General features: G+C 43.5%; 1 protein-coding gene and 1 long non-coding RNA gene across 6 annotated transcripts in view; one reads left to right on the top strand and one right to left on the bottom strand.

The window, feature by feature from the left end:
* The window catches only part of LOC109424901 (uncharacterized), a 201,252-nt gene that overhangs the window by 7,734 nt on the left and 168,893 nt on the right, over positions 1 to 24,625 (bottom strand). For all 5 annotated transcript variants that reach the window (XM_062845591.1, XM_062845594.1, XM_062845592.1 and 2 more), the window contains 4 exons: positions 20,556 to 20,771; positions 20,316 to 20,492; positions 19,650 to 20,250; positions 25 to 539 (listed from right to left, as the gene is read on the bottom strand). In XM_062845591.1, the coding sequence (XP_062701575.1) occupies positions 25 to 539; positions 19,650 to 20,250; positions 20,316 to 20,492; positions 20,556 to 20,771 (1,509 nt within the window). The remainder of the gene's footprint in view (positions 1 to 24; positions 540 to 19,649; positions 20,251 to 20,315; positions 20,493 to 20,555; positions 20,772 to 24,625) is intronic.
* On the top strand, positions 6,080 to 7,346 carry LOC109425887 (uncharacterized). The gene is made up of 3 exons (XR_009996219.1): positions 6,080 to 6,209; positions 6,302 to 6,458; positions 6,525 to 7,346. It is a non-coding gene; the product is annotated as an uncharacterized LOC109425887 (long non-coding RNA).

The raw sequence follows: 24,625 nt of genomic DNA, 5'->3' as shown, positions 1-24,625 counted from the left end.
TATTTTGGTTGGGAAAATACTCACTCATCATCCCACGGACAAACTGCATACCCCTTCTTTTCGCTACTGTCGTCCTCACTTTTCTGCTGCTGAACGGAGTCCTTGTCCTTCCGCTCGCGACGTTTCTTACGCTTGATCTGGTCCTCGATGATCACGACGGTCGCCCCGGCGGATGCTTCCGGTTCCTGTTCCTGCTTCTCCCGGGTGGTCACGTGCACCGTCACCGTTTCGGTGTGGTCGGTTTCCGTTTCCGGTTCCGGGTCGTCGTCGCCCGGATCCATCTCGACTTCGGCCAACGGCGCAATCGAGGGCGCCGGGGTCGGAGCGGGGGCCACACAGCCTGGTGCCAGGTTGTCGCCCTCCATCAGGATGTCGTACTCGACCTGTTCCAGTGACGACTGCTGGTTCGGCTGGGAGAGAGATTCGGAGAAGTTATCGTCCTCCGCCAGGGGAGACATGTCCTGGGGTGGCTCTGGCATTCGGTGGTACAACCCCGGCCCGGTGCCTTCGTCGTCATTTTCTTCGCTGGTAAAATATACCTATATGTAAAAAGGTCAGAGATTCACGATATAAGAGATAAGTTCATTTCGTGTCAGTCAGGGAACAAACAACTCAGAAATGCCAGAAACTGCGGCGGTGGACCTCTTTTCGCATACTACTGGTGGGATTCAAAAATAAGCTTGCACAGCGTAACAAAAATTAACCTTTTGTCCGTCTCAAGAGCAAACTTATGTGTCTCCGAAGGATTTTGGGCCGCTGAATCCGAATCCGGGCTCAGATTTGCTCTAACACGTCACAATTTTGAGCTATACCTCAATTTATAGGGCAAAATATGCGAGTTTGGCTTTTTTTGACTGCAAGCCATTAACCCTAAAAGGGATACCTGGGGTCCATTGGACCCCAGGCGCCTTTCAGAGCTCGTCTTTGATGGAACACACTCAGCGAGGTGGCGAAGCTGAGGCCATGAAGGTATCCCTTTTAGGGTTAAGCATGCAAAATATTTCATTTTACTCAATCGAATTTGATAGTTTCAAGCGATTTATGTTAGGTACGATATTTCCCATACAAGTCATCCTCCAAAAGTTGCATGCAAATTTTCATACTAACATAAAATGCTTAAATCTATCAAATTTGATTTGGTAAAACGACATATTTTGCATGAGTCGTTAATTTAGATGTTAATTGACCAATTTATCCTTTGATTCTTAAAAAAATATATTTCCTTGCTTAATGGCTTGCAGTCAAAAAAGTCCAAAATCGCATATTTTGCCCTATAAATTGAGGTATAGCTCAAAATTGTGACGTGTTGGAGCAAATCTGAGCCCGGATTCGGATTCAGCGGCCCAAAATCCTTCGGAGACACATAAGTTTGCTCTTGAGACAAAAAAATGTTGCGCTGTGACAAATCAAATACAGTTCGTAGCGGTAGTGCTGATGTTAACCCCTTCGCGAGAAGCGGGTTAGCTAGATCTCCTCCAAGAAGAGGATGACCGGCGAGATCGACATTACTAGGAATTCGCGTATCTAGCAGCGAGCAAGCAGAAAGAGGTTCAACAGAAGGAGCACGAAGCGGTATAGTGCCGGCCGAGGAAGCGCAGAAGACCAGCGTGAACTTCTCGCGGGCACTGAACCGCAAAATGAGTGGGCTACCAAAGATGTTGCTAGTCGCCGAACAGCTAACCGACTTCATAAGCAGGCGGACTAACATCAACAAGGACCTGAAACTGGGCCTTCTGAAGCTCCGCAAATCGTTGGCTCTGGCCAAGAAGGAGTACGATCTCCTGGTCGAAGAGCAGAGTGCGGCTTACGTGAGCAGAGAAGAGCGGTCCACCTAAACGAACAGCATATTTTTTTACTGGCACACGAAATCATGCAGCTCCCGGAGCCAGAGTGGAGAGGTCTAACTGCCCAACGGCTCGAGCTGCATGGTTGAAACCTGCCTATGAGACGCCTAACGCGGGTGAGATGGGGGGGGGGGGGCAAGAAGTGTCCGGCAGAGGCGGACGGAACGCTGAAGAGGAAGAAAGGGACGGCTAGCGTAAGTAACCAGGCTAACAAGTCGGTTGCGAAACCCTAAGAGAAACGGGGACCAACCGGACCAAGGGAAGGAGAACCCTTGCAATACGGTTGAAATGAAGAAGTTGAGAAAAATGAAACAAGCCCGCAAGTACGAAAGAATTTTTGAGGACTAGCGATGTAAAAAGCATCCGACGCACCAGGACTAGAGAGGTAATGCTAGTGCTGAAGAGGGAGGCGGCCAGGAAAGGCACCTCCTACCAGATACTAGCTCACGAGATATTGGGCGAAAAAGTGCAGGTGAGAGCCTTAACAGCGGAGGCGACCCTCCAGTGTAAAAACCTAGACAAGATCACCGATGCAGAGGAGCTTGCAGCCGCACTTAAGACCCAATACGAGGTAGATGATGCGCCAATTGCATCTATCCGCCTGCGAAAAGGCTTGGAAAACACGCAGATCAGCAACCATAGTCGGTAAGATCAGAGGTCAGTATGCCCGCTCAGCATTTACGAGCCGTCAGAAGCGTGGTTCAAGTGACTCGAACATGGACACAGGTCGTGGGCGTGCAAAGGATTAAATTCTGCAGAAAGTGCGGAGCGGAAGGCCACTTGGCAAGAAAATTCTTGATTTGCACGGCAAACAAGGGTCTCACAATCAGAGCCGTAGCTTTGTCCTATGGCACCCTTGGCAAGCACCCAAATTGGCGCCCCACGACAAATTGGACATTGTTAATTTTGAAAAATTGGTAGTTATTTTTCAAGTTTCTCTAACTTTTAAGGATTTTGATGTTTTGAAGAAATATTTTCCGCTCGATTTTAATTTTTATTTTCTAAAAGTGTTTTTCATTCGTGTATTTCTTTAGAGATTTCAATGGGAGCCATCTAAATTTTTTCCCAAATCAATTTCTTTTATACGAATATAAGTACGAACACATATTGCATTTCAAAAATCTCACTAAGTCTATCACAATGATTAGAAATAACATTCCAGAATTCCAGCATAAAAGCTGCATAAATTTCTTCAAGCAATCTTACAGTATTTTTTTTCTGTCAGGACACGCGGCTATTGGATTCTGAAAACACCACGTACTTTTTTACAGCGGCGCGTGTCCTGAAGGGTTGATTGAGTTTCTGGAGTTTTCAAGAATCTTCAACCAATGTCTGGCCTGTTGGTTTTACCAAAGTTTTCTATTTTGAGAAACTTTACCAAAAGTATCTTCTGAAATTTAATCAAAACATTTTCCAGAAGATCTGTAAGATTTTTTTTCGTATATATGATATGATATAATATATGATCTATATGATTTTTTGTTGGAATCTCTGGAAGAATTTCTGCTAGGATCACTGAATAAAATTCGGCAAGAATATCCTAAGAAATAGCTGATGAAAATTCGAGAGACATTTCTGCAAGACTTTCCAGTGGAGTTCATGGAGTAATTCTTGCAGGAATTCCTGGAACAGTTCATGAAGAAATACCTGAAGTTTTATGAAGAAACCCCTGGGGGTAATTTCTGAAGTAATCCACGGACAGCTTTTAAAAAAAACCGTTGAGGAAATTTAAGATGAAATCAATGGCAGGTTTTCTAACGGAAGACCTGGAGAAATTTCTGAAGGCTTTCCAAATGTATTATTTTGTGGAGGATTTCAAGAAATTCAATCAGCAATCTCCAGTGAACATGAAACAATTTCGGAAGGAATCAATGGGAGATTTGATGTGTAAAGTGAGAGATTTCTGCTTTCTAATGGAGTGTATAGAAGACTTTCTAACAGAAACTATGGTCGAATTCCTAAAAAAAATTAGAAGATTAAAAAAAAATAAAATAGTTGTGTAAAGAACTAGCATAAGGTACAGTCACACAAAAAAATATATAAAAAAAACTAAAATAGTTTCTCAAATAAAACAGTAGATTAATTTCCAGGTAACATTATCATAAATGATTCAAAATAATCTAGAGAAATATTTAATTTATGAAAATGTGGAAGGACTTAAAAAAACACATGATCATCTTAGAAACTGTAATTAGTTAAATCTTGATAACATTCAAGAAAACAATATTATCCTCCTGTTTCCTTTTAGCTTTAGGCCTTTTCGGCGCCCCTCTGAGATTGGCGCCCTTGGCGGGGGTCAACCTGGCCAACCGCACGCTACGGCTCTGCTCACAATGGGCTGGCCTAAATGTCCAGGCACGAGAGGAGGTTGATCTATCTAATGCAGGTTATACAGCAAAACCTGAACCACTGTGAGGCCGCTCAGTAGTTTCTGTGGCAGTCAGTCTCGGAGTCAAGCACAGACATCGCCTTACTATCGGTCCTACACCACATCAACCCCCCCCCCCCTCCCCCTTTCCCCGATAACGGGAACTGGGTAGCGGATAAGAGAAAGCTAGCTCCGACCCAGTTGTATCCCGGTTCAGGAAATAATTTCTATGTCGCATGAGGGCTTCGCTGTAGTGATGATCAGCGGGGTATATTACTGCAGTTCATACACCCCCAGGTGGCCGATAGACCAGTTGTCATCAATGCTAGATTCACTATCAACCGCAATAGTGATATTGAGTTCCGTGGTCAACGGCGGAGACTACAACGCCTGGGCGACCGAGTGAGGTAGCCGCTCGACTATCACGAGAGGCTGGGCACTACTCGAAGCTATGGCTAGACTGAACGTGGATGTCACGAACGTAGGCGGCTGAATAACCTACAGTAGGAACGATGCAGAGTCCATCACTGATATGACCTTCTGGAGCACCGGTTGATGACGGGACACGCACAGTGATCACCTGGCATTTCTATACATAGTGGAACACGGAGGAAGACGGCTACAGCCGGAGGTCATCGACAGAGGTGGAAAAGGCAAAGATTGGTTCAACTGGGGGTGGAAACTCAGGTAAAATATTATCTCCTGGGCGCCCATTAAAAACACCACCCCCGGCGAAGACTGGCGCTCGAGCCTAGCTATTTAGCACTGTAGTTGAAGGAAATGCCAATGCAGAACCCGTAGCTTCCGGGAAGGTAAGCCCAGCTCCCTGGGTTAGTGGGTTGGTGTCAGGCCCTGCGAGCCAGCCGTAAAAAAGACTAGCACCGGAAAATCAACAAGAGAAGAATGCGAACCGATACCAATGGCGACGACCACAGCGACGAAAAGGGACTTGCGATTGGAAGCTCGGTACGTGGAACTGCAGATCTCTCAACTTCATCGGGAGCACCCGCATACTCGCCGATCTACTGAAGGACCGCGGGTTCGGAATCGTAGCGCTGCAGGAGGTGTGTTGGACAGGATCTATGGTGCGAACGTTTAGAGGTAATCATACCATCTACCAGAGTTGCGGCAACACACGTGAGCTGGGAACAGCTTTTATAGTGATGGGCGACATGCAGAGGCGCGTGATCGGTTGGTGGCCGATCGACGAAAGAATGTGCAGGTTGAGGATCAAGGGCCGATTCTTCAACATTAGCATAATAAACGTGCACAGCCCTCACTCCGGAAGCACTGATGATGACAAAGACGCATTTTACGCGCAGCTCGAACGCGAGTACGACCGCTGCCCAAACCACGACGTCAAGATCATCATAGGGGATCTAAACGCTCAGGTAGGCCAGGAGGAGGAATTCAGACCGACGATTGGAAAGTTCAGTACCCACCAGCTGACGAACGAAAATGGCCTACGCCTCATCGATTTCGCCGCCTCCAAGAACATCCCGCATAACAAATTACAATTTGCCATAATCTCCAAACAATAAATGTCTCGTATATGTTAATGTTAATGTACCACACACAGTTGCTTTCATGTTCAACAATATGAAGTTATGTGCATTCAACTGTATTCAATGGTTCAATCAACCAATAGCAAGTGGTAACAATGTATTATATTGTGCAGATGTTGTTAAATTATATGAGGATGAAATTTTGCGAGAAATGGTTGCAACATAGAAGCACACTTTGACAAATGTTTTATGTTCATTATTTGTACAACACACTGACACATGTGCATTCAACTACATTTTACTCATGTCCCACAATATGACAAATAGTTGCACACATTGGTATTTGTGAGCGGTTGAAACTTGATCGAACCTTCTTGCAGCTTGACATTTTGCAAAGAAAAAAAGAAAAAAATGGAATTTACTTTGATTGCTGGTGGAATTTTGGAAAAGCTGTTCCGGGATAATGTGAAACGGCAGATTTTATGCAATTCGGTAAGTAGTCTGTTAAGCGTTCAATACCTGGCCACAGGTTTGGTGACAGACGGTGTTTTTTCAACCAAAACATCGATCTTTTCTCTTTGCAGTCGTGAATGGATTTTACTCGGAGGCATTCGCAGATCCAGCCCAATAACTCCCAGTACCGATGACCTCCGACAGCTTCAACTTCATCATTGTTGAAAACCTCCGGTAGAGCTGAAGATGAAGAAGAAGAAGAACGGTGTCCTTTAACAAAATTTTGAGGTGAGTTGCAATCGATACCAGCGGATGGTGATCCACTAACTAATACGCATTGTTTTTGTGTTGTAGGCATAGTTCCGGTATTCCACGACTGCTGCTGATGGCCAGCACTATGTTTTCATCTTTCTGAGGTTCACCAACAGCTGCTGCAGCAACTTGTTTTTATTGACCTTCGGAAGTGCCAGTGAGTAGAGCATGGTGAAGGATGTTTTAGCCTTGGTTTTTTGTTCTATATTTTTTCTTGATTAATTCGCATTTTCCCATTTTATTGGGTTCTTCCCACCAAGTGTGTGATCGTAAATTAAACTGCGGTTTTCTTTCGAACCAGCAAAACCTCAGTTTAATTTCCGATACCACACTTGGTGGAAAGAATCTATTAGGATGGGAATGGCTGCTTGGCATGATAATTGGAGGGTAAGAGTCTTAGGGTCGGTGATAGATATTTGATGAATAAAAAAATCTACAGTAAACGCATAACCGCCTTCTTATTTCTAAACGGTTTTAATACAGCAGAACCATATTTCATAAGCTAAAAATACATTGAAAGACCATCAATCAACAATAACACATACAGTGGTCGTTTTCTTTCAAATTTATTGTAAAATTGTTCTCTAACCATTTGCTGTGCAGTAAATGCTATGAAAAACTGGATAATATATTGACCGTATCCTTTACTGTATTGCGAAAAATTTGTTCGAGAAAACGAGCGATTTTTTATGGTAACCTATCTTAACCGCCTATTCCACATACTGTAATTTGGCGGATTACCATTTGTCAAACTGGCAAATATGTACATAGAATGGTTAGCTTACTGTTAGCTTGGACAGTCTGAGAAATGGTTTTATGTCAATTGGTAATAGTCATCAACAGTATGAGAAACGTTGCATTTACAGTTAGTGATTATGCGGGATGGCCATTCGTAGCACCTTCTTCCAGCACAGCCTCCCATATCGTTACACCTGGAGATCACCACAACAAACGGAATCGCAAATCGACCACGTTCTGATTGATGGACGGCACTTCTCCGACATTATCGACGTCAGGACCTATCGTGGCGCTAATATCGACTCTGATCACTACCTGGTGATGGTTAAACTGCGCCCAAAACTCTCCGTTATTAACAACGTACATTACCGGCGGCCGCCCCGGTACGATCTAGAGCGACTGAAGCAACCGGATGTCGCCACCGCATACGCGCAGAATCTCGAGGCAGCGTTGCCGGACGAGGGTGTGCTCGATGTGGCCCCTCTAGAGGACGGCTGGAGTACAGTCAAAGCAGCCATCAACAACGCAGCCGAGAGCACTATCGGGTACGTAGAACGGAGTCGACGAAACGATTGGTTCGACGAGGAGTGTAGAGCGGTTCTGGTGGAGAAGGATGCAGCGCGGGCGGTAATGCTGCAGCATGGAACCCGACAGAATGTGGAGCGATACAGACAGAAGCGGAAGCAGCAGACCCGTCTCTTCCGGGAGAAAAAGCGCCGCCTGGAAGAAGCGGAGTGCGAGGAAACACGTAAGTTCTATCAGAAGCTCAACGCATCCCGCAAAGGCTACGTGCCGCAAGCCGAAATCTGCAGGGATAAGGACGGGAGCCTCCTGACGGACAAACGTGAGGTGATCGAAAGGTGGAAGCAGCACTTCGACGAGCACCTGAATGGCGAAGAGAATGTAGGCACGGAGGACCTAGGCAGCGGAGGACATGACTATGTTGGTGCAGCAGAGGACGGGAACGAACCAACTCCCACGCTGAGGGAAGTTAAGGATGCCATCCACCAGCTCAAAAACAACAAAGCGGCTGGTAAGGACGGTATCGCAGCAGAACTCATCAAGATGAGCCCGGAAAAATTGGCCACCTGTCTGCACCAGTTAGTAGTCAAGATCTGGGAAACCGAACAGCTACCGGAGGAGTGGAAGGAAGGGATAATCTGTCCCGTCCATAAGAAAGGCGACAAGTTAATGTGTGAGAACTTTCGAGCGATCACCATTTTGAATGCCGCCTACAAAGTGCTATCCCAGATCATCTTCCGTCGTCTTTCACCTAAGGTAAATGAGTTCGTGGGAAGTTACCAAGCCGGTTTCATCGACGGCCGGTCGACAACGGACCAGATCTTCACCGTACGGCAAATCCTCCAGAAATGCCGTGAATACCGGGTCCCAACGCATCACCTGTTCATCGACTTCAAAGCGGCATACGACAGTATCGACCGCACAGAGCTATGGAAAATTATGAGCGGTTTGTAGTTAGCCTCCATTTAGCCTCCAAAAATAATTTGCTGTTGTAGGGTTTTTGGAGGCTAACTACAAATCGTTGGAGGCTAACTTTTTGGGGCATTGTAGAGCAAATCCAAGGACGCCAATCGAAATATCAGCTCATTTCCAATCGGAAAACATATAAAAACTTTGAATTTTCCTTAAAAATAACGAGTTACAAACGAAAAACAATTTTTCCATAGTAACTTGCATGCAAGTTTGGAGGCTAACTACAAATCGTTGGAGGCTAACTTTTTGGGGCATTGTAGGGCAAAACCAAGGACGCCAATCGAAATATCAGCTCATTTCCAATCAGAAAACATATAAAAACTTTTAATTTATCTTAAATTTTTCCAAATATAGAAGAAACACAAAATTTCGTTAGGCACTGACATGCAACATTGGAGGCTAACTACAGAAATGATGAAAACCTTAGAAGGCTCAGGTTTTTGGCTAAACAAAGTCACAATCCGCATACTGGAAGTTAGCTGGGACCCTAAGGAAGCGATTGAGACCTACGAATTGAAAATGAGTGTTGGTTTACTAAAAAAATTTCATGAAATACGGATTTTACAATTTTGTTCGTAGATTGATCTGATTTTCAAGCACAAGCCCCCACAAAAGTTTGGAGGCTAAGGTTCTGGCAAACCGAAAGGTCGCAACCCGCATATTGGAAGTTAGCTGGGACCCTAAGGAAGCGTTTGCGCCCAAGTATTTGAAAATCCGTGTAAGTTTACTGAAAAACTTTCATGAAATACGGATTTTGCAATTTTGTTCTTAGATCTATCTGATTTTCAAGCACAAACCCCCACAAAAGTTTGGAGGCTAAGGTTTTGGCAAACCGAAAGATCGCAACCCGCATATTGGGAGTTAGCTGGGACCCTAAGGAAGCGTTTGCGCCCAAGTATTTGAAAATCCGTGTAAGTTTACTGAAAAAAATTCATAAAATACGGATTTTGCAATTTTGTTCGTAGATTGATCTGATTTTCAAGCACAAGCCCCCACAAAAGTTTGGAGGCTAAGGTTTTGGCAAACCGAAAGGTCACAACCCGCATATTGGGAGTTGGCTGGGACCCTAAGGAAGCGTTTGCGCCCAAGTATTTTAAAATCCGTGTTGGTTTACTGAAAAAATTTCATGAAATACGGATTTTGCAATTTTGTTCGTAGATTGATCTGATTTTCAAGCACAAGCCCCCACAAAAGTTCGGAGGCTAAGGTTTTGGCAAACCGAAAGGTCACAACCCGCATATTGGGAGTTAGCTGGGACCCTAAGGAAGCGTTTGCGCCCAAGTATTTGATAATCCGTGTTGGTTTACTGAAAAAATTTCATGAAATACGGATTTTGCAATTCTGTTCTTAGATTTATCTAATTTTCAAGCACAAGCCCCCACAAAAGTTTGGAGGCTAAGGTTTTGGCAAACCGAAAGGTCACAACCCGCATATTGGGAGTTAGCTGGGACCCTAAGGAAGCGATTGCTCTCAAGTATTTGAAAATCCGTGTTGGTTTACTGAAAAAAATTCATAAAATACGGATTTTGCAATTTTGTTCGTAGATTGATCTGATTTTCAAGCACAAGCCACCACAAAAGTTTGAAGGCTAAGGTTTTGGCAAACCGAAAGGTCACAACCCGCATATTGGGAGTTAGCTGGGACCCTAAGGAAGCGTTTGCGCCCAAGTATTTTAAAATCCGTGTTTCATGAATTTTTTTCAGTAAACCAACACGGATTTTCAAATACTTGGGAGCAATCGCTTCCTTAGGGTCCCAGCTAACTCCCAATATGCGGGTTGTGACCTATCGGTTTGCCAAAACCTTAGCCTCCAAACTTTTGTGGGGACTTGTGCTTGAAAATCAGATAAATCTGAGAACAAAATTGCAAAATCCGTATTTCATGAAATTTTTTTAGTAAACCTACACGGATTTTCAAATTCTTGGGAGCAATCGTTTCCTTAGGGTCCCAGCTAACTCCCAATATGCGGGTTGCGACCTTTCGGTTTGCCAAAACCTTAGCCTCCAAACTTTTGTGGGGGCTTGTGCTTGAAAATCAGATCAATCTACGAACAAAATTGCAAAATCCGTATTTCATGATTTTTTTTCAGTAAACCACCACGGATTTTCAAATACTTGGGAGCAATCGCTTCCTTAGGGTCCAAGCCAACTCCCAATATGCGGGTTCTGACCTTTCAGTTAGCCAAAACCTTAGCCTCCAAACTTTTGTGGAGGCTTGTGCTTGAAAATCAGATCTACGAACAAAATTGCATAATCCGTATTTCATGATTTTTTTTTTCAGTAAACCAACACGGATTTTCAAATACTTGGGAGCAATCGCTTCCTTAGGGTCCCAGCTAACTCCCAATATGCGGGTTGCGACCTTTCGGTTTGCCAAAACCTTAGCCTCCAAACTTTTGTGGGGACTTGTGCTTGAAAATCAGATAAATCTGAGAACAAAATTGCAAAATCCGTATTTCATGAAATTTTTTTAGTAAACCTACACAGATTTTCAAATTCTTGGGAGCAATCGTTTCCTTAGGGTCCCAGCTAACTCCCAATATGCGGGTTGCGACTTCTCAGATAGCCAAAACCTTAGCCTCCAAACTTTTGTGGGGGCTTGTGCTTGAAAATCAGGTAAATCTAGGAACAGAATTTCAAAATCCGTATTTCATGAAATTTTTTCAGTAAACCAACACGGATTTTCAAATACTTGGGAGCAATCGCTTCCTTAGGGTCCCAGCTAACTCCCAATATGCGGGTTGTGACCTTTCGGTTTGCCAAAACCTTAGCCTCCAAACTTTTGTGGGGACTTGTGCTTGAAAATCAGATAAATCTGAGAACAAAATTGCAAAATCCGTATTTCATGAAATTTTTTTAGTAAACCTACACGGATTTTCAAATACTTGGGCGCAAACGCTTCCTTAGGGTCCCAGCTAACTCCCAATATGCGGGTTGTGACCTTTTAGTTAGCCAAAACCTTAGCCTCCAAACTTTTGTGGGGGCTTGTGCTTGAAAATGAGATCAATCTACGAACAAAATTGCAAAATCCGTATTTCATGAAATTTTTTTAGTAAACCAACACGGATTTTCAAATACTTGGGAGCAATCGTTTCCATAGGGTTCCAGCTATTTCCCAATATGCGGGTTGCGACCTTTCGGTTTGCCAAAACCTTAGCCTCCAAACTTTTGTGGGGGCTTGTGCTTGAAAATCAGATCAATCTAAGAACAAAATTGCAAAATCCGTATTTCATGAAATTTTTTCAGTAAACCAACACGGATTTTCAAATACTTGGGAGCAATCGCTTCCTTAGGGTCCAAGCCAACTCCCAATATGCGGGTTGTGACCTTTCAGTTAGCCAAAACCTTAGCCTCCAAACTTTTGTGGAGGCTTGTGCTTGAAAATCAGATCTAAGAACAAAATTGCAAAATCCGTATTTCATGAAATTTTTTCAGTAAACCAACACGGATTTTCAAATACTTGGGAGCAATCACTTCCTTAGGGTCCCAGCTAACTCCCAATATGCGGGTTGTGACCTTTCAGTTAGCCAAAACCTTAGCCTCCAAACTTTTGTGGAGGCTTGTGCTTGAAAATCAGATCAATCTAAGAACAAAATTGCAAAATCCGTATTTCATGAAATTTTTTTAGTAAACCAACACGGATTTTCAAATACTTGGGAGCAATCGCTTCCTTAGGGTCCAAGCCAACTCCCAATATGCGGGTTGTGACCTTTCAGTTAGCCAAAACCTTAGCCTCCAAACTTTTGTGGAGGCTTGTGCTTGAAAATCAGATCTAAGAACAAAATTGCAAAATCCGTATTTCATGAAATTTTTTCAGTAAACCAACACGGATTTTCAAATACTTGGGAGCAATCGCTTCCTTAGGGTCCCAGCTAACTCCCAATATGCGGGTTGTGACCTTTCGGTTTGCCAAAACCTTAGCCTCCAAACTTTTGTGGGGACTTGTGCTTGAAAATCAGATAAATCTGAGAACAAAATTGCAAAATCCGTATTTCATGAAATTTTTTTAGTAAACCTACACGGATTTTCAAATTCTTGGGAGCAATCGTTTCCTTAGGGTCCCAGCTAACTCCCAATATGCGGGTTGCGACCTTTCGGTTTGCCAAAACCTTAGCCTCCAAACTTTTGTGGGGGCTTGTGCTTGAAAATCAGATCAATCTACGAACAAAATTGCAAAATCCGTATTTCATGATTTTTTTTCAGTAAACCACCACGGATTTTCAAATACTTGGGAGCAATCGCTTCCTTAGGGTCCCAGCTAACTCCCAATATGCGGGTTGTGACCTTTCGGTTTGCGAAAACCTTAGCCTCCAAACTTTTGTGGGGGCTTGTGCTTGAAAATCAGATCAATCTACGAACAAAATTGCATAATCCGTATTTCATGATTTTTTTTCAGTAAACCAACACGGATTTTCAAATACTTGGGAGCAATCGCTTCCTTAGGGTCCCAACTAACTCCCAATATGCGGGTTGCGACCTTTCGGTTTGCCAAAACCTTAGCCTCCAAACTTTTGTGGGGACTTGTGCTTGAAAATCAGATAAATCTGAGAACAAAATTGCAAAATCCGTATTTCATGAAATTTTTTTAGTAAACCTACACGGATTTTCAAATTCTTGGGAGCAATCGTTTCCTTAGGGTCCCAGCTAACTCCCAATATGCGGGTTGCGACTTCTCAGATAGCCAAAACCTTAGCCTCCAAACTTTTGTGGGGGCTTGTGCTTGAAAATCAGGTAAATCTAAGAAGAGAATTGCAAAATCCGTATTTCATGAAATTTTTTTAGTAAACCTACACGGATTTTCAAATACTTGGGCGCAAACGCTTCCTTAGGGTCCCAGCTAACTCCCAATATGCGGGTTGTGACCTTTTAGTTAGCCAAAACCTTAGCCTCCAAACTTTTGTGGGGGCTTGTGCTTGAAAATGAGATCAATCTACGAACAAAATTGCAAAATCCGTATTTCATGAAATTTTTTTAGTAAACCTACACGGATTTTCAAATACTTGGGAGCAATCGTTTCCATAGGGTTCCAGCTAACTCCCAATATGCGGGTTGCGACCTTTCGGTTTGCCAAAACCTTAGCCTCCAAACTTTTGTGGGGGCTTGTGCTTGAAAATCAGATCAATCTAAGAACAAAATTGCAAAATCCGTATTTCATGAAATTTTTTCAGTAAACCAACACGGATTTTCAAATACTTGGGAGCAATCACTTCCTTAGGGTCTCAGCTAACTCCCAATATACGGGTTGTGACCTTTCAGTTAGCCAAAACCTTAGCCTCCATACTTTTGTGGAGGCTTGTGCTTGAAAATCAGATCAATCTAAGAACAAAATTGCAAAATCCGTATTTCATGAAATTTTTTTAGTAAACCAACACGGATTTTCAAATACTTGGGAGCAATCGCTTCCTTAGGGTCCAAGCCAACTCCCAATATGCGGGTTGTGACCTTTCAGTTAGCCAAAACCTTAGCCTTCAAACTTTTGTGGAGGCTTGTGCTTGAAAATCAGATCTAAGAACAAAATTGCAAAATCCGTATTTCATGATTTTTTTTCAGTAAACCAACACGGATTTTCAAATACTTGGGAGCAATCGCTTCCTTAGGGTCCCAGCTAACTCCCAATATGCGGGTTGCGACCTTTCGGTTTGCCAAAACCTTAGCCTCCAAACTTTTGTGGGGGCTTGTGTTTGAAAATCAGATCAATCTACGAACAAAATTGCAAAATCCGTATTTCATGAAATTTTTTCAGTAAACCAACACGGATTTTCAAATACTTGGGCGCAAACGCTTCCTTAGGGTCCCAGCTAACTCCCAATATGCGGGTTGTGACCTTTCGGTTTGCCAAAACCTTAGCCTCCAAACTTTTGTGGGGGCTTGTGCTTGAAAATCAGATCAATCTACGAACAAAATTGCAAAATCCGTATTTTATGAAATTTTTTCAGTAAACCAACACGGATTTTCAAATACTTGGGAGCAATCGCTTCCTTAGGGTCCCAGCTAACTCCCAATATGCGGGTTGTGACCTTTCGGTTTGCCAAAACCTTAGCCTCCAAACTTTTGTGAGGGCTTGTGCTTGAAAATCAGATCAATCTACGAACAAAATTGCAAAATCCGTACTTTATGAAATTTTTTCAGTAAACCAACACGGATTTTCAAATACTTGGGAGCAATCGCTTCCTTAGGGTCCCAGCTAACTCCCAATATGCGGGTTGTGACCTTTCGGTTTGCCAAAACCTTAGCCTCCAAACTTTTGTGAGGGCTTGTGCTTGAAAATCAGATCAATCTACGAACAAAATTGCAAAATCCGTATTTTATGAAATTTTTTCAGTAAACCAACACGGATTTTCAAATACTTGGGAGCAATCGCTTCCTTAGGGTCCCAGCCAACTCCCAATATGCGGGTTGTGACCTTTCAGTTAGCCAAAACCTTAGCCTCCAAACTTTTGTGGAGGCTTGTGCTTGAAAATCAGATCTAAGAACAAAATTGCAAAATCCGTATTTCATGAAATTTTTTCAGTAAATCAACACGGATTTTCAAATACTTGGGAGCAATCGCTTCCTTAGGGTCCCAGCTAACTCCCAATATGCGGGTTGCGACCTTTCGGTTTGCCAAAACCTTAGCCTCCAAACTTTTGTGGGGGCTTGTGTTTGAAAATCAGATCAATCTACGAACAAAATTGCAAAATCCGTATTTTATGATTTTTTTTCAGTAAACCAACACGGATTTTCAAATACTTGGGAGCAATCGCTTCCTTAGGGTCCCAGCTAACTCCCAATATGCGGGTTGTGACCTTTCGGTTTGCCAAAACCTTAGCCTCCAAACTTTTGTGAGGGCTTGTGCTTGAAAATCAGATCAATCTACGAACAAAATTGCAAAATCCGTATTTTATGAAATTTTTTCAGTAAACCAACACGGATTTTCAAATACTTGGGAGCAATCGTTTCCATAGGATTCCAGCTAACTCCCAATATGCGGGTTGCGACCTTTCGGTTTGCCAAAACCTTAGCCTCCAAACTTTTGTGGGGGCTTGTGCTTGAAAATCAGATCAATCTACGAACAAAATTGCAAAATCCGTATTTCATGAAATTTTTTCAGTAAACCAACACGGATTTTCAAATACTTGGGAGCAATCGCTTCCTTAGGGTCCCAGCTAACTCCCAATATGCGGGTTGCGACCTTTCGGTTTGCCAAAACCTTAGCCTCCAAACTTTTGTGGGGGCTTGTGTTTGAAAATCAGATCAATCTACGAACAAAATTGCAAAATCCGTATTTCATGAAATTTTTTCAGTAAACCAACACGGATTTTCAAATACTTGGGCGCAAACGCTTCCTTAGGGTCCCAGCTAACTCCCAATATGCGGGTTGTGACCTTTCGGTTTGCCAAAACCTTAGCCTCCAAACTTTTGTGGGGGCTTGTGCTTGAAAATCAGATCAATCTACGAACAAAATTGCAAAATCCGTATTTTATGAAATTTTTTCAGTAAACCAACACGGATTTTCAAATACTTGGGAGCAATCGCTTCCTTGGGGTCCCAGCTAACTCCCAATATGCGGGTTGTGACCTTTCGGTTTGCCAAAACCTTAGCCTCCAAACTTTTGTGAGGGCTTGTGCTTGAAAATCAGATCAATCTACGAACAAAATTGCAAAATCCGTATTTTATGAAATTTTTTCAGTAAACCAACACGGATTTTCAAATACTTGGGAGCAATCGCTTCCTTAGGGTCCCAGCTAACTCCCAATATGCGGGTTGTGACCTTTCGGTTTGCCAAAACCTTAGCCTCCAAACTTTTGTGAGGGCTTGTGCTTGAAAATCAGATCAATCTACGAACAAAATTGCAAAATCCGTATTTCATGAAATTTTTTCAGTAAATCAACACGGATTTTCAAATACTTGGGAGCAATCGCTTCCTTAGGGTCCCAGCTAACTCCCAATATGCGGGTTGCGACCTTTCGGTTTGCCAAAACCTTAGCCTCCAAACTTTTGTGGGGGCTTGTGTTTGAAAATCAGATCAATCTACGAACAAAATTGCAAAATCCGTATTTTATGAATTTTTTTCAGTAAACCAACACGGATTTTCAAATACTTGGGAGCAATCGCTTCCTTAGGGTCCCAGCTAACTCCCAATATGCGGGTTGTGACCTTTCGGTTTGCCAAAACCTTAGCCTCCAAACTTTTGTGAGGGCTTGTGCTTGAAAATCAGATCAATCTACGAACAAAATTGCAAAATCCGTATTTTATGAAATTTTTTCAGTAAACCAACACGGATTTTAAAATACTTGGGCGTAAACGCTTCCTTAGGGTCTCAGCCAACTCCCAATATGCGGGTTGTGACCTATCGGTTTGCCAAAACCTTAGCCTCCAAACTTTTGTGGGGGCTTGTGCTTGAAAATCAGATCAATCTACGAACAAAATTGCAAAATCCGTATTTCATGAAATTTTTTTAGTAAACCAACACGGATTTTCAAAAACTTGGGCGCAAACGCTTCCTTAGGGTCCCAGCTAACTCCCAATATGCGGGTTGTGACCTTTCAGTTAGCCAAAACCTTAGCCTCCAAACTTTTGTGGGGGCTTGTGCTTGAAAATCAGATCAATCTACGAACAAAATTGCAAAATCCGTATTTGATTGAAAATTTTTAGTAAACCAACACGGATTTTCAATTAGTCAGTCTCAATCGCTTCGTTAGGGTCCCAGCTAACTCCTTGTGGGTCGATTATGACCTTTTAGTTAGCCAAAACCTGAACCTCCAAAGATTTTCCTAATTTCTGTAGTTAGCCTCCAATTTTGCATGTCAGTGCCTAACGAAATTTTGTTTTTTTCTTCTATATTTGGTAAAATTTAAGATAAATTAAAAGTTGCTATATATTTTCTGATTGGAAGTTATCCGATCTTCCGATTGGCGTACTCGGTTTTGCCCCAAAAGGCCCCAAACAGTTAGCCTCCAACGATTTGTAGTTAGCCTCCAAACTTGCATGCAAGTTACTATGGAAAAAATGTTTTTCGTTTAAAACTTGTTATTTTTAAGGAAAATTCAAAGTTTTTATATGTTTTCCGATTAGAAATGAGCTGATCTTTCGATTGGCGTCCTTGGTTTTGCCCTACAATGCCCCAAAAAGTTAACCTCCAACGATTTGTAGTTAGCCTCCAAAAACCCTACAACAGCAAATTATTTTTGGAGGCTAAATGGAGGCTAACTACAGACCGCTAAAATTATGGACGAGAACAGCTTTCCCGGGAAGCTGACTAGACTGATAAGAGCAACGATGGACGGTGTGCAGAACAGCGTAAGGATTTCGGGTGAACTATCCAGTTCATTTGAATCTCGACGGGGACTACGACAAGGTGATGGACTTTCCTGCCTACTATTCAACATCGCCCTGGAAGGTGTTATGCGACGAGCCGGGGTACGATCTTCACGAAATCCAGCCAATTTGTCTGTTTTGCGGATGACATGGATATTATTGCTAGAACATTTGGAACGGTGGCAGAACAGTACACCCGCCTGAAACGTGAAGCAGCAAAGGTCGGACTGGTGGTGAATGCGGCTAAGACAAAGTACATGCTGGTAGGTGGGACTGAGCGAGACAGGACAAGCCTTGGCAGCAATGTTACGATAGACGGGGATACTTTCGAGGTGGTAGAAGAATTCGTCTACCTCGGTTCCTTGCTAACGGCGGACAATAACGTGAGCCGTGAAATACGAAGGCGCATCATCAGTGGAAGTCGTGCCTACTATGGGCTCCAGAAGAAACTGCGGTCAAAAAAGATTCACCCCCGCACCAAATGTACCATGTACAAGACGTTAATAAGACCGGTGGTCCACCACAGCTGTGGTGGACATCACCCTAGTAGATTGAACGTAATAATCTTCCGAACTGTGTTTCGTTTTTTCTTGCTGCACGTCACACACCACTGCAGTAATGTCTGTGATGCTCGAGGAGGACCTGCAAGCACTCGGAGTTTTCGAGCGACGGGTGCTAAGAACGATCTTTGGCGGCATGCAGGAGAACGGTGTTTGGCGGAGAAGGATGAACCACGAGCTCGCTGCACTTTACGGCGAACCCAGCATCCAGAAGGTGGCCAAAGCCGGAAGGACACGGTGGGCAGGGCATGTTGCAAGAATGCCGGACAACATCCCTGCAAAGTTGGTGTTTGCTAACCATCCGGTTGGTACAAGAAGGCGTGGAGCGCAGAGAGCACGATGGGCGGACCAGGTGGAGCGTGATCTGGCGAGTGTTGGGCGTGACCGAGGTTGGAGAGCTGCAGCTGCAAATCGAGTATTATGGCGGCAAATTGTTGATTCAGTATTATCATGAATTTGATGTTAACTAAATAAATGAATGAATGGTTCAACTGCCCAAACATTGGAAACCACCTGGCGATCCGTCGGCATACAGATCTATCTGTCTTCTCGACATTGCCGGAACACTGTTGGAACAGATCATTATGTTGAGACAGGCAAGCTATACCGAGAAACCAGACCAAATATGTCGATCAACGGTGAACACTGTGAAGCCTATTGGTTACAGCCAGGGTAGCGAAGAGGAATCCACTACTCACGCTGGACGGGAATGCGTTCAACAGCGTCAGTTGGGCAGCCATTGAATGCGCCATTCCCCACCTAGGTGTCCCGGATAACCTATGCCGGATACTGGAAAGCTACTTCCAGAATGGGGTGCTAATCTATGACACCGAGGAAGGCGAGAGGTGCCACATCACCGCGGGGGTACCTCAGGGGTCAATATTGGACCCGGTACTATGAAACACGGCGTATTGAGCCTCACACTTCCACTACTGGATGTAAAGCTGGCCGGCTGCTACGATAAGTTGCAGAGTACGTTTAAGCAAATGTGCCTAAAAGTCGCAAGAGGTTATTGTAATATGGAAATCATAGGCATTGCCCAGGCACATACTATAATAAACGGGGAGTCCTGTACTTACCTCCTCTATTTCCTGGCGTACCTCCTGATCGTCATCAAACGATTTCTCTCCACTGTGTTCCAACGAACGCCTCCGGCGGTTTTCCTCCTCCGAGGAGTTGTTTGCAAAACATACACTAATAGTGGGTGGCATCTTTTCGCCACCCACCGTATCGTTTCTTTGAGCTTCAGCTGCGGTGGACATCACCCTAGTAGATTGAACGTTATAATCTTCCGAACTGTGTTTCGTTTTTTCTTGCTGCACGTCACACACCACTGCAGTAATGTCTGTTTGTATTGTGGCGCACACACAACCACTGCCACGTTCATTGTTTTTGTTTACTTGAGCGATAGGTTTGTTCTGAACAACACTGCTTGCAACCACGCTTGGCTGATCTGGTTCCATCTCCGATACACTATCTTTCTTCACCTTGCACAAGTTTTCCTCTGACACGTTTGGCGTCGCCGTCGAGTCTTCCCGTTCCTCGAAGCTGGTTGACAGCGATCCTTGCGATAAATTCCGAGAGTAGTCTACAGAATGCTGCTGCTGTAGTGACGCGCTACTTCCAACCGTTTCACTGCCTGCCGAGTTAGCCCGAGTGGTGAACTGGAGATCGGACAATCTGCAAATGTTGGAAAGGAAGTGATATGGATATGTTCTACCTACCACTCATCCAAGTTTGCTCACCTCGGTGCAATTGTCATGGAAGCTCTCCTTTGCTCCGTCACAACCGGTGCCAGCCGCTTAGTACTGTGAAAGTCACTGTCCAGCGTGTTCTGCCGAATCCCGCAAGATCGCTTCATGCGTTCTGAAACTTCACTGATGTCGGTGGCCGAACGGATGGCATTCAGAGCTTTGGTTTTGCTGAGAAAAAAAAAGAAACGTAAATATAAAACTGGCTTTCTTGCGTAAGTTTCTATTGAATACCTATCAGGTGGTAGTTTAGCATCGCCATCATCCCAAGGACAAACGGAAACAGAAACAGACGCTGGAGCTTCCTTCTCGGCAGCCGTGGATTTCTTTTCGACTGGGACCAAAGCTTTCGAGGTCGGTGGGGAGTCCCACGGGCACACCGAGCATGCCCCGCTAGATGATTCCACTGCTGCCTCCAGGGTCGTACTAAGCGGTTTCGAGTGTACTTCCCTGCAGAGAAAACATTAGCAAAGTAGAATTGGAACATTTGAAGCGAAGCTTTCCAGGCACCGAAAGCAGAGAAAATCGGAGGACAGCTCCACAGTATGGGAAGAGCTCTCGCATACCCGACTGGTAGTAGTGTTAGTGTTCGAAAAAAAAATTTTAGTGTCAAAGGGGAGGCAGGAGCTAGATATGATAGAATTTCAGTTTGGTGACCGGGTACAACATCGACAGTAGAAAAAGGACATATTTTCAACCGGTTGTTGGAGCTTTTTTCAAGAAGGGTTTAAACAGCGAACACCAGGTGGAGCGAATGCGTGGTATATTTCCATAAAAGTACACAGCTTGTGTTAGAAACAAATTAACTAAGCACATGAACGAAATGAAAAATAAATGATGTAATTGGTGAAATGCGAAACAAAACTGAAAAGCATATAAGTATTTTCTAGAATTTGTATTTTATAATATTTAATACTGTAGCACGGAATTTTGTTTGAGATTTTAGGCAAAAATGTTATGTGTCAGAATATAAATAAACTATTTTTAACCACTCATTGTTTTTTATTCACAACAACAAAAAATCAGTTTTTGACACATTGACTAGTGCAGTATGATGGACATATTACGATACGGCTTAAAATTGAAACAAAACAACTAGTATCATTTTATGTCAACCTAAGAACAACAAAAATAGGCCCGTTTGAGAAGAAAAAAACTTCATCAAAATCGACAGTTTTGTGCAAACAGCAAATCTTAGAGCAAGGTAATAACCGCAAGAGATAGCGAAGAATGGGGTAACACATACCCCAGATTTGGTCATGAAACGCATAAAAATATACATTTTTTGTAATAGGTTTTGTTTTCTTACAATTATTATTCAAATCCGTGAATCTTTAAGCTGGGACATGAATTTTCGAAAAATCACTGAAAAACAGGATAATGGTATCCTTTTTTGTTTCAGTAACCACTTGTAACCTAATTAAATCCCTCTTTTTTATCTGTAATAACTAGATTTTTAGCTCTAGGCTAGTTCATCTCGTGACCCACGCTTTACTTCCCTTCCGAAGGAAGAACTCAAATTGTTGCGAGTTTGTCGGGAGAGGGATTCGATCCCAGGTCCTCAGCGTGATAGTCAGACTTATGTTATGATGTTTTGCACACCGCCCATCGTTGCTCTTATCAGTCTGGTAAGCTTCCCGGGGAAGCTGTTCTCGTCCATGATTTTCCATGGCTCTGTGTGGTCGATATTGTTGTACTGCCGCCTTGAAGTCGATGAACAGGTGTTGCGTTGGGAACTGGTATTCACGGCATTTCTGGAGAATTCGCTATAGGGTGAAGATCTAGTCCGTTATCGACCGGCCGTCGATGAAACAAGCTTGGTAACTTCCCTCGAACTCATTTACCTTAGGTAAAAGACGACGCTAGGTTATCCGGGAAAGCACTTTGTAGGCGACATTGAAAATGGTGATAGCTAGAAAGTTCTCACACATTAACTTGTCGCCTTTCTTGTGGATCAGATAATCCCTTCCTTCCACTCCTCCGGTAGCTGTTTCCCAGATTTTGACAACTAACTTCCACCTTTCGACCACCACACGTCTGCACGTCAGGAGGCTTCCGTTTTTATCCCTGCATATTTCGGTCTGCAGCACGAAGCCTTTGCGGGATGCGTTGAGCTTCAGGTAGAAATTTCGTGTTTCTTGTGAACGGCACAGTTCCATTTCCTTGCATTCCGCTTCTTCCAGGCGAAACTTTTTCTCCCAGAAGGACCTGCCTCTTCCGTTTCTGTCTGTATCGCTCCACATTCTGTCGGGTTCCATACTGCAGCATTACCGTCCACGCTGCGTCCTTCTCCTCCAAATCCGTGCTGCACTCCTCGTCGAACCAATCGTTTCGTCAACTCCGTTCTACGTACCCGATAGTGCTCTCGGCTGCGTCGTTGATGGCTGCCTTGATTGTACTCCAGCAGTCCTCCAGAAGGTCCACATCGAGCACATCCTCGTCCAGCAACGCTAGCTCGAGATTCTGTGCGTAGATCGTACCGGGTAGGTTGCCGGTACATTGTGAATAACGGAGAGTTTTGGGTGCAGTTTAACCATCACCAGGTAGTGATCAGAGTCAATGTTAGTGCCACGATAGATCCGGACGTCGATAATGTCGGAAAAGTGCCATCCGTCAATCAGAACATGGTCGATTTGCGATGCCGTTTGCTGTGGTGATCTCCAGGGATAACGATAAGGAGGCAGTGCTGGAAGAAGGTTCTACGAATGAATCCCTGAGTTCCTCCTTCTGGCCTTATCGAGCGTTTAACTCTCCTATGATGATCTTGACGTCGTGGCTTGGGCAGCGATCGTACTCGCGATCAAGCTGTGCATAAAATTCGTCTTGATCATCATCAGTGCTTCCTTAGTGAGGGATGTACACGTTTATTATGCTGATGTTGAGTAATCGGCCCTTGATCCTCAACCTGCACATTCTCGATCGGCCACTAACCGATCACGCGCCTTTGCATGTCGCCCATCACTATAAAAGCTGCTCCCAGCACACGTGTGTTGCCGCAACTCTGGTAGATGGTATGATTACCTCTAAACGTTCGCACCATAGATCCTGTCCGGTTTGTTGCAGCGCTACGATTCCGAAACCGCGGTCCTTCAGTATATCGGCGAGTATACGGGTGCTCCCGATGAAGTTGAGAAATCTGCAGTTCCACGTACCCGAGAACATCGTCAAATTTCTTACCCAGGTTGGTAATCGGACTTGGACGCCTGCTCTCTTTAATGACGTTATAATCAATCTGTGTAATGCGCTGGCCAAAACACACGCACCAAGTTTTTGTATGGAAAAAGCCTACAAGTCTGAAGTCTTGACCAACTTTCTAGAATGGCCACACACTTGTTTGTCAACATCATCATTCATGCTGAATCTGAGATCGATTGTTATATTTAAAACTTATAGCTGTTTTGATTATCGGCAACGCAGTCTTTTTAATTTGTTAAACGAGTTTTATTATTTAACCCGACGTTTCGGCGCAGGTATGGCGCCTTCTTCAGGGGAAAAATAAAGTATTCGTTTTTGGTTTGGGGTTATGGTGAACTGTAACTGTCGGGGGTTTATAATAAGCGCGCAAAAATAGTATAGAAACCAATTTTAAATTTTAGTTTTCACCGCAGTTAGTCATGTACAACATTATAAAACCCCGACAGTTACAGTTCACCATAACCCCAAACCAAAAACGAATACTTTATTTTTCCCCTGAAGAAGGCGCCATACCTGCGCCGAAACGTCGGGTTAAATAATAAAACTCGTTTTACAAATTAAAAAGACTGCGTTGCCGATAATCAAAACAGCTATAATAGTACAGTCGAACTCTCATCCAATTTAAAATTTATAAATTTTGTAAATTAAACAAAAGCTGGTTGTTAAAATCTACCCTAGAACAAAATTTTCTGTCAAAACTGTTGTGTATGTATTCTTATTTTTGACGATCAATTATTTCTGGCAACACTTCTTAGTTAGTTTTATAAACGAAATCTAAAGTGATTGACCGCTGTTTTCGTTCTCGATTTTTAATACGTGTTTTGCCTTTCTCGTACACTAAGTGTACTGGAAAGGCTATATGTTCACTCCAAAAATGACTTTTTGATAGAAGGCCCGGAGGGTCAAATCACATATACCAATCGACTCAGCTCGACGAATTGAGGTGATGTCTGTGTGTGTGTCTGTGTGTGTGTATGTGTGTGCGTGTGTGTGTGTGTGTCTGTATGTGTGTGTACAAAAAAACTCACATCACTTTTTGGCAGTAAATTTCATTCGATTTCAATGACCAACGGTTCATTCGACGCGGAATCTGGTCCCATTGTTTCCTA

The sequence above is a fragment of the Aedes albopictus genome, chromosome 1, assembly GCF_035046485.1.
Source record: "Aedes albopictus strain Foshan chromosome 1, AalbF5, whole genome shotgun sequence".
Taxonomy (NCBI): domain Eukaryota; kingdom Metazoa; phylum Arthropoda; class Insecta; order Diptera; family Culicidae; genus Aedes; species Aedes albopictus.
The sequence above is the reverse complement of the archived record's forward strand: the minus strand, read 5'-3'. Positions and strand labels throughout refer to the sequence as shown.